This window comes from Calypte anna, unplaced genomic scaffold, assembly GCF_003957555.1.
Source record: "Calypte anna isolate BGI_N300 unplaced genomic scaffold, bCalAnn1_v1.p scaffold_81_arrow_ctg1, whole genome shotgun sequence".
NCBI classification, from domain to species: Eukaryota; Metazoa; Chordata; class Aves; order Apodiformes; family Trochilidae; genus Calypte; species Calypte anna.
Window position 1 is genome coordinate 68,145 of NW_022045530.1, and position 9,367 is coordinate 77,511.

At 55.8% G+C, this 9,367-nt stretch overlaps 1 protein-coding gene across 1 annotated transcript; it reads left to right on the forward strand.

Moving 5' to 3' along the window:
• The first annotated feature begins 1,553 nt into the window (after nucleotides 1-1,553).
• Nucleotides 1,554-8,522, forward strand: LOC103539335 (parathyroid hormone/parathyroid hormone-related peptide receptor). The gene is made up of 13 exons (XM_008505828.2): nucleotides 1,554-1,631; nucleotides 2,993-3,098; nucleotides 3,999-4,109; nucleotides 4,234-4,358; nucleotides 4,509-4,603; nucleotides 4,881-5,058; nucleotides 5,451-5,604; nucleotides 5,777-5,837; nucleotides 6,390-6,456; nucleotides 6,695-6,793; nucleotides 7,363-7,500; nucleotides 7,602-7,643; nucleotides 8,175-8,522. Exons 1-13 carry the CDS (start codon nucleotides 1,554-1,556, stop codon nucleotides 8,520-8,522), a joined length of 1,602 nt encoding a protein of 533 aa, XP_008504050.2.
• The last annotated feature ends 845 nt before the right edge of the window (nucleotides 8,523-9,367 follow it).

A 9,367-nucleotide genomic window follows, 5' to 3' on the forward strand; every position in this document is an offset into this window, starting at 1 on the left:
TCCCCATCCCCCTGGGGTGCCCGTGTCTGTCCCCCCCAAAAATAAAATTAAAAAGAGGCATCTCAGGAGCTGTGGTGCCGGTGCCAGCACCCACGGGTTGAGGCTAAATCGGGCCGAGGAGATGGGCAGCTGCCCAAAAGTGCCTCTGATCCCTCTTGGATTGACAGATGATGGAAAAGGGAGGGGGGAAAAGGTTTGTTTGGCTCCCCCCGGGTTGAAGCAGAGGGAGCAGCAGCCGCATCTCTGCCCAGCGCTGCCGGGATGGGATTTGCTTTGCTCCCTTTCATCTGATGCTCCTGGAGGAGCAAAAAAAATTCCAAGCTTCCTCCTCAAAGCAGCCCCAGGAGCTGCCCCGTCAGGAAAAACCCCGGGAGGGCTCCAGGGCTCTGCCCCACGCAGGATTTTGCCCCGCCGTGGGGCAGAAGAGGATCCCTGGGGAGATCCCACCCAAATCCCTCGGGTTTTGGAGCTGAGATTGTTGAATTTCAGCCCCATCCCACTGCTTCTCAGGGAAGCAGGACACGGGGGTGGCCCAGGGGGACATGGGGGACACAAAATATTGGGGCTGCCAGGTTCGGGCTGGGCACTTGGATCAGCCCAAAACACAGGGGACAACGCCGGGACCTCTCTGTGGGGCAGAAAGGACCTTGGTGGGGATGGTGTCAGCTCTGGTGAGACCAATTCTGCCTCCCCCCACCCCAGCCCTCCGTGTCTGGTTCATCTTCAGGAAGCTGCGAGGTGTTTGTCCCAGCAGGGATCCCCCCAGAACATTCCCAACCTTGGGAGAGAAGGAAAAGAGTTAAAAAGTGATGTCAGGTTGAGACTCATCCCACCTCGGGAGCATCAGTGCTGAGGTGATGCCCACGTCCTTGCACCCTCTGCCTCTTTTACCTCCACAGTCACCCTGCTGGGATTTTTTAATTATTATTATTATTTATTTTTTTATTTATTTTTTATTTTTCCCAAGGTCCTTCAGCTCCTTGGGACCAGTCTGGGGCTGAAAGGGGGATGGCAGTAACGGAGGAGGATGCTGTGACAGCTGAAAAATGAGGCCCTCCCCCCCCCAAGGCAAAGAGAGAAGTTTTTTTCGAAAAGAGAAGAGGAATCTGCCTCAAACGAAGAGGATTTTAGCACCTCGGGCTAAACCAACAAACCTCTGCCATCCCCAGCCCAAGGGGAATTGTTTGCACATGCTCCGGGAGCTGCTTAAAGCTGGGAGACGGGGAGGCTGAAGAGCAGCAAGTTCTGCTTGGGTTTAGGGGAGGGGAGGGGGAGTTTAGGGGGGAAAAAAAACCCCTCAGCCTGATAAGCAGTGAGCATCCCCTTTAGCACTGCCAGGACAAGGGACCCTCACCCCGAGGTGCCCCCCAGGGCTCCTGTCACCCCCCTCACCTCGTAGGTGACCACAGCCCCCCCCTAGAAGATGCTGGGTCCTGCTGCAGGCACCAACCCTCTCCAGCCCCCAGCCAGCACCGATTTGGCTCTGCCCAGGTGAAGTTTTTGCTTTTTCCACCTCCTCTGCTCCGAGGGCTCCATCCCAGAGTGCTGGGACCATGGAAATCTCCATCCCTGGAAAAGGCATCGGGACAGCTCTGCTCTGCTGCTGCCTCCTGAGCTCTGTGTGGGCTCTGGTAAGTCTGCCTGGGGGCTTCTCTGGGTTTTCTCCTGGCTTGGAATTTGGTGAAACTTTCCAGCTGGTTCTGGTTCCCTGTCCTGCACTGTGGAGCTGCCAGGAAGGAGCTGGGCAGGGCAGAACCTCTCTGCTCCTGCTCCAAACTTTCCAGGACACCACGATGAGATGAGGTTTTTTTTTTTTCCATTTCTTGGACACATCCAAGCCACATTCCTTGGCCAAGAGGCTTCGGGGGGTTTAGGAGGAGTGGGATGAGTTACAGGCAGCACAGGAGAGGCTGGAGGGACACAGGGAGGGGACACATCCCAAAGCTGGGACCCCTTTTCTGCCCAGTCCCCCACCCAGATGGCTGCTTTGGGGAAGGGAAGTTCAGGGTCTCAGCACCTTTTCACTTCCCAAAGCTGTTTCCTCATCCCAACTCTGAACTCAGCATCTCCATGGTCCAAAAAAACCCTAAAAAGCTCTTGGCAGGTGCAGTGGGACCAGGAGGCTGCAGGGATGTCAAGATCCAGCTCATTGTGACCAAGGGGGACCCCCAACATTTTGGGGAGGGTTGAGCAAAAGGGAGCTGGGTCAAGAGCCCAACACAGCCCTGATTTCCCCCATGGAAAAATGATGAACATTCCCCAATGGATCATGGAATTGGGGGGGATGTTGTGGTCAGCTTCAACCTTGCCAGAGGGAAAAACCCCAGAAAGAAGGTGGGGTTCTCTTTCAGGGGGGGCTCTTTCCCAAGTTGATTGAATCTCCCCAAAGATTCACAAACTTTATTCACCTGGGAGGGGTTGGAAGGACCTGGCCGTGGTGTGGTGGCTTTGTCAGCTTTGTCACCTCCCATGTCCACTCTGCAAGTCTGCTCCTGTCTCTTGCACCCTCATTTCTTGCCCCAAGGAAGGTCCTGCTTGATGCAGTGAGTGGGGTTCCTACTTTAGGAGATGCTGTTCCCATAACAGCCCCCCCAGAAAAAAAATCCTTGTGATTTTGGTGTTAATTAGCTGGTTGGTTTCAGGGCTTGGAGGCAGGGAGGGATGGAGGGGTTTGTGGCAGCAGAAGTGGTTGGGTCCTGCCCTGAGCCTTGGAAGTGTTTGGGGCATCTCAAGGACCATCCTTGGGGTGCTGCTGGGACTGAGCAGCTTCAATCCCAGCTCCTGGATCCTGGCCATGGGTGGCTCCTGGCACTGAGCAGGTGGTGGTGGCTTCCTGGGGACATGGGGGGGACAAGGCGCGGTTTGAGCTCACCCAGGGAGGATTCAGCTCTAAATTGTGAGCACAAAAAGGAGGCCTGAGCCATGCTGCTGGTCCAAGTCAAGCCCTGTGGGAAGTGGGGGGGGGTTCCTCATTTCAGTTTTGTCTTGGCAGGTTGACCCTGATGATGTTCTTACAAAAGAAGAGCAGATCTATCTTCTGGTGGAAGCTAAGGAGAAATGTCAGAGGGACATAAAAGCCCAACTGGAGAAGATCAAAGGTAATGTCCCCTTCACCTGGGCACGGGTCAGTCAGCCCCAGTGGAACTGGTAATGCTGTGGGAAATGCTGTCCCCTCCCAGTGGGAGCAGGATGGGGACAGTGACACGTGGCTCCTGAGGAGCTCCTGGCTGCTCTGGGTGCCATTAGGTGAACCTTGAGTCCTGTGTCCAGTTCTGGGCCCCTCAGCCCCTCAGGAAGGAGCTTGAGGTGCTGGAGCAGGTCCAAAGGAGGCAACTGGGCTGGGGAAGGGACTGGAGCACAGATCCTGTGAGGAGAGGCTGAGGGAGCTGGGGGTGTTGAGGCTGGAGAAGAGGAGGCTCAGGGGAGACCTCATCACTCTCTGCAACTCCCTGAAAGGAGGTTGGAGCCAGGGGGGAGTTGGGCTCTTTTCCCAGGCAACTCTCAGCAAGACAAGAGGGCAGGGTCTCAAGTTGTGCCAGGGGAGGTTTAGGTTGGAGATGAGAAAGAATTTCTTTCTGGAGAGGGTGATCAGGCATTGGAATGGGCTGCCCAGGGAAGTAGTGGATTCTCCATGTCTGGAGATCTTTCCAAAGAGCCTGGATGTGGCACTGAGTGCCATGGGCTGGGAACTGCAGTGGGAGTGGATCAAGGGTTGGACTTGATCTCTGAGGTCCCTTCCAACCCAGCCAATTCTAGGATTCTGTGGTCACCCTCATCAGCAGCCAGACTGCCCCATGCCCACTGTAAAGGAGAGGGATGGAGTCTCCAGGATGAGGTGGGATGTGATGGGATGTGTCCCACTCCCTGGGCTCCCCCTGCTCTGCCACGAGTGATGGTTTGGCAGCACCTTCCCCTCCCCCTGCTCCAGCAAGGTGCTGGGAGGTTTGGATGGGGCCCTGTTGGAGCCAAAGTGAGATTTGTCTCTGCTCCTTGGCCAGACCCCAGCTGCCTTCCTGAGTGGGATGGGATTATCTGCTGGCCAAAGGGCTCTCCCAGCCAGGAGGTCTCAGTGCCCTGCCCTGACTACATCTATGACTTCAACCACCAAGGTAAAAACTTTTGCAGCTGGGTGGGGAGGAACCTCACCTTAGGGATCATCTGCCACCCTTGGGGACCTCTGCCTGGGCTTCCCGGGGGTCCTGCTGCTGTCACAGCACCCTTGGCTGTCCCCAGGTCATGCCTACAGGTACTGCAGTGCCTCTGGGACCTGGGCCATGGCTCTCAGCACCAACAAGACCTGGGCCAACTACACCGAGTGTGCTCTGCTCTTCTCCTCCGAGCGCCGGAGGCGTGAGAAGGTGACCTTGGATCAGGTGTTGGGAAAAAGGGATGGGGAGCAGGGAAATGTGCAGCAAAAGCCAGAGGAACACCCAGACAAGTTGTGCTCTCACCCTGAAGGCTATGGGGGGTAAGAGGGGTGGTGGTGGAGCTCAGCCCTTCTCTTCCAGGAGGTGTTTGACCGTCTGCACCTGATGTACACCACTGGTTACTCCATCTCCTTGGCTTCCCTCATCGTTGCTGTCTGCATCCTCTCCTACTTCAAGTAAGGAGGAGCCCAAACCCCATCCCTGGGTGAGGAAGAACCATTCCCTCACATTCCCCTCAGGGAATGGGAACGAGCCCCAAACATCAAACCACTTCCCAAAGCCCCAAACCCCCGACTACAACCACCACTCCACCCTTGACACCCCCCTCCTATGACACCTTCTGTGCCCACGGTGGGGGTGACACCTCCTTGCTCCCCTTTTTTGGGACCTCCCCATGGCCTGAGCAGCAGTTGGGTACCAGGGATGCTCCGTGTCTCCCCCCTTTCTCCGTAGGCGTCTGCACTGCACCCGCAACTACATCCACGTCCACCTCTTCACCTCCTTCATCTGCCGGGCTCTGAGCATCTTTGTGAAGGATCTGGTGCTCTACTCAGGCACTGAGGCAGAAAAGATGAGGGAGGATGACTTCAGGGCAGAAATGGGACCCTCAGCAGGACAACGGAGCCACCTGGCAAGTGGCTCCATGAGACCGGAGGGGGGAGTAGGGATGGGATGAGATGGGATGGGATGAGACTGGGAGCCTCCCTGCTGGGAGTTGTGCTGCTCAGGGGTGAGGAGGTTGGGGAGGAGGGGTGAAGGACCTCCAGCTTCTCCCTGTCCTGGTGCCACGGGAATGAGCAGAGCCACAGAGGCCCCAGGGCTGGCAGCCTGGCTGACCTCAGCCTGGGAAAGACCCATCCCGTTTCCTCTCCCATGGGAAAGACCAAGAGCATCTGTGCCTGCTGCTGGAATATCCCAGAGGAGATGCAGCTCCTTGCAAGAGGAGGAACTTGGGCCATGCGTGGGGCCCATCAGGTTTTGTTTTCAGGAGACAGCCTGATAAAGGAATCTCTCTGACTCCAGGTTGGCTGCAAGGTGGTGGTGACTTTTTTCCTCTATTTTCTGGCCACCAACCACTACTGGATCCTGGTGGAAGGTCTCTACTTGCACAGCCTGATCTTCATGGCCTTCCTCTCTACCAAGAACTACCTCTGGGTCCTCATCATCATTGGCTGGGGTAAGCAAGGAGCCCACCCCAATGCTGTGGCCACTGGGAGCTGTGGTTGAGCAGCGTTGGGTGCCCAATGGATTTGGGAATGGGAACTCCATGGGAACCAGTTCAAATCTGCAAAGATGATGCTCAAAGATGAGCTCAGCCATGCTCCTCACCCTGGTTCCTGCCTCTCCAGGTCTCCCTGCTGTGTTTGTGTCTGTCTGGGCCAGTGTCAGGGCTTCCCTGGCAGATACACAGTACGTAGTGTCCTTTTCTTTTGGGGGGGGGAGGGAAAGATTGGGTGCAAATACCAAAAAAAAAAAAAAAAAAAAAAAAAAAAATCTGTGGGCACTGTAAAAGTGAAAAGTTTTCAAAAAGACCAAGAGGTGTCAACACCCATGCAAGGCTCATCCATAAAGTCATCAGGAATCTTGTCCAGCAGTGGTTTTGTGCTGCACTTGGGGGGGCAGCTGGGTGATCAGTTAACAGTGGAAAGGGAAATGCTCAAGGGGATGGTTTGAATGAAGCATTTTAAAATGAGGGAAACCACAGAATGTGGCTCTGTAAACAGAGTTTTAGGTGGCCAAGGAGCTCTCAGGAAGGTTAAACCTGAATTAAAATTGCTCTGCAACCCCATGATGGTTCTGGATGCTCATGGCATGGCTGCTGCTGAGCTTTACAGGAACTCCACAAACTGCTCCCAGCCAGGGAGGTGAAGGGCAGGAGGATGAGGATGAGGATGGGGGCACAGGGAGCCACCAGGTGGTAATTTTCCTTCCTCCAAGGTGTTTCTTCCCTGGTCTCTCCAGATGCTGGGACCTCAGTGCTGGGAACATGAAGTGGATTTATCAGGTCCCCATCCTGGCTGCCATCGTGGTAAGAAACCTCTGGCTGAATCCCTCAATTATTTTTGGGGAAAAATGAACAATAAAGACCCAGAACCAGTCACTCGTGGTCCCTGGGGTTGGTCCCCAGCACCCAGGGAGGGGGTGCAGGGCGTCCTGGTGCCTCCCTGCTCTGTTCAGTGCCAACCCCACATCCCTGTCCTCATCCCAGGAGGCAGCTGGGACAACCCTGGGTCACTGCAGCCAACCAAATGTGTGTGTGTTGGCAGGTGAACTTCTTCCTCTTCCTCAACATAGTCCGGGTGTTGGCTTCCAAGCTTTGGGAGACGACCACAGGGAAGCTGGACCCCAGGCAGCAGTACAGGCAAGTGCTGGAAGCAGCAGCAAAACCATAAATCCTTCCCCCTATCCCTCATTTTCTGCTTCTTTACCCGAGGTGTCTTCTCCTGGAGTGAAGGAGAGCAGAGGAAAGGGATGCTGGATGGAGGGAAAGGGATGCTGGAGGGAGGAGGGAGGGAAAGGGATGCTGGAGAGAGGGAAAGGGATGCTGGAGGGAGGAGGGAGGGAAAGGGATGCTGGAGGGAGGGAAAGGGATGCTGGAGGGAGGGAAAGGGATGCTGGAGGGAGGGAAGGAGGGAGGGAGAGAAAGAGATGCTGGAGAGAGAGAAAGGGATGCTGGAAGGAGGGAGGGAAAAGGATGTTGGAGGGAGGGAAGGAGGGAGGATGGTGGCAGGCAGAGGTTCTGGTGGCTCAGTCTGGCTGGGGAGCAGAGGTTCTGCTCAGTGCCCTCTCCAAGTGGGGCAGGAGCTGTGCCCAAAGCAGGTGCAGGAGGAGCAGGAATTGCAGCACCCAGACCCTCCCCAAGGATTGGGAGGGGGCTGCAGGGCTGCCTGGCAGGTCCTGGCTAAAGGCTCAGGGGATTTCTCTTCTCAGGAAGCTGCTGAAGTCCACGCTGGTGCTGATGCCACTTTTTGGGGTCCATTACGTGGTGTTCATGGCCATGCCCTACACTGAAGTCTCTGGGCTCCTCTGGCAGATCCAGATGCATTATGAGATGCTCTTCAACTCCTCTCAGGTCTCTGGAGGTGGAGCTGCTGTCCCTGGTCAGGGAAGGGGGGGTCATACATAAAGAATCTCAGCTCAGGACTCAGCTTCCATCTCTGTCTCTTTCTGCAGGGTTTCTTTGTGGCTTTTCTCTACTGCTTCTGCAACGGGGAGGTAAGTCAGGGGCTGAGCTCCCTCTGGCAGCCCCTGGAAGGTTGGGGAAGTTAAAGTCACAGCCTCCAGAGTGAGATAAGCAGAGGGAAAAATTGGGATTCATTCCTCTCAGTCTGGAGGAGACTCAGGGGAGACCTCATCACCCTCTGCAGCTCCCTGGAAGGAGGTTGGAGCCAGGGGAGGGTTGGGGTCTTCGCCCGAAACAAGAGGCCAGGGGCTTCAGCTCTGCCAGGAATGGTTTAGGTTGGATATTAGGAAGGAATTCTTTCCAAAGAGGGTGATCAGACATTGGAATGGGCTGCCCAGGGAGGGGGTGGATTCTCCATCCCTGGAGGTTTTTAGGAAGGGACTGGATGTGGCACTGAGTGCCATGGGCTGGGAACCAGGGGGGGAGGAGTGGATCAAGGGTTGGATTTGATGCTCTCAGAGCTCCTTTCCACCCCAAATAAAAGCTCTAGGAAAGAAAGAAAGAAACAAAAACCCAAACCCCAGACCCACAAGGAGTTCTCCTGGCTCTGGTCTCTCCCTCAGGTGCAGACAGAGATTAAGAAAGCTCATTTTCGGAGGAGCCTGGCCCTGGATTTCAAGCAGAAGGCTCAGGGCAGCAGTGCAGCTCCTGGGAGCTGCTGTTATGGGGGGCTGGGGTCCCACCCCAGCACCAGCCTGGCAGGGAGAGGGGCAGGTGGCACCCAGCAGCAGGGATTGGTGCTCCCTGCCACCCTGCCAGGCTTTGTCCCCAGCTCTTTTGGCTCAGGGAAATTTTTGGCCTGTCCCAGCCAGGAGCTGAGCCAGAAAATCTGTGGGGAGAAGCCCAGGGATTTTCTGGACCTGAACGAGCATCACCCCAAAGTCAACAAAGAGCTGGAGACCATGCTATGAAAGGAAAAGTGTCTCTCCCAGCTGGACATCCAGCTGTGCCTGGGAAGATGCTGATCCTCATGTTTTGGGCTCCTTTGAGGTGGAACAGCTGGAATCCCAGCAGGAATCCCTTTCCCTGGCACTCAGTGTGCAAAGGGACCACGAGCTCTCCCTCCTTCTCCCCACCTGGGGTGAAAAGGAGCAGCCAAGTCCCACACCTCCCAGTCCTTTCCTTCCCCCTCCCCCCCTAAAGTGATTGCTGGAAGTGATGTCTCTGCATGCAAAGCCTTCAACAACCCCCAAAAAACAACCCCCCCAAGCTGTCACATCTCCCCAGCCTGGAAGGTGACTTCAGCTCCAGTGTGTCCAAAGCTGATCCAGTGACTCCTGCAGGCTGATTCCCTCCTTTAGCACCAAGTCCTAGAGCTGGCAGAGTGAAATCCCCACTTTTCTGGAGCTCACCCTCCCTTTCCTTGATCCCTGTACATCTCAGGGGTACTGGGCAGCCCAGTCCACACTGCTCAGCCCTGAACTGGGAGCCTGAGCCACTGGGATCTGCTGGGCAGAGGGAGGGAAGCCAAGCTCTGGGAAGACACAGAGCCTGGGGTCTTTTTTTTCAGGCTGCAAAGTGAATAAAGAGACAGCCTGTGGAGTTTGTTTCCATCCTTGGACTCTGGGTGGTTGCTGGGGGGGGGGCAGCAGTGGGAAGGATGGGGCTGGGTCTCAGTTTTGGGGACAATGAAGCTCCCAGTGTCCCCTGTCCCACTCTGCTACACCTGGGAATGTTCAGCACCCTGCTGGGAAAAGGCATTCCAGAGGAGCTTGCTCAGGGAGAGCACAAGAGAGGGAAGAATTCCAGGGTTGCT

Bases quoted from the DNA above. Each gene is read 5' to 3' on its own strand.
- LOC103539335 (XM_008505828.2), top strand. From the start codon at position 1,554: ATGGAAATCTCCATCCCTGGAAAAGGCATCGGGACAGCTCTGCTCTGC. The intron at 3,099-3,998 runs GTAATGTCCCCT...CTCCTTGGCCAG, and splicing joins CCAACTGGAGAAGATCAAAG to ACCCCAGCTGCCTTCCTGAG. The intron at 7,644-8,174 runs GTAAGTCAGGGG...TCTCTCCCTCAG, and splicing joins ACTGCTTCTGCAACGGGGAG to GTGCAGACAGAGATTAAGAA.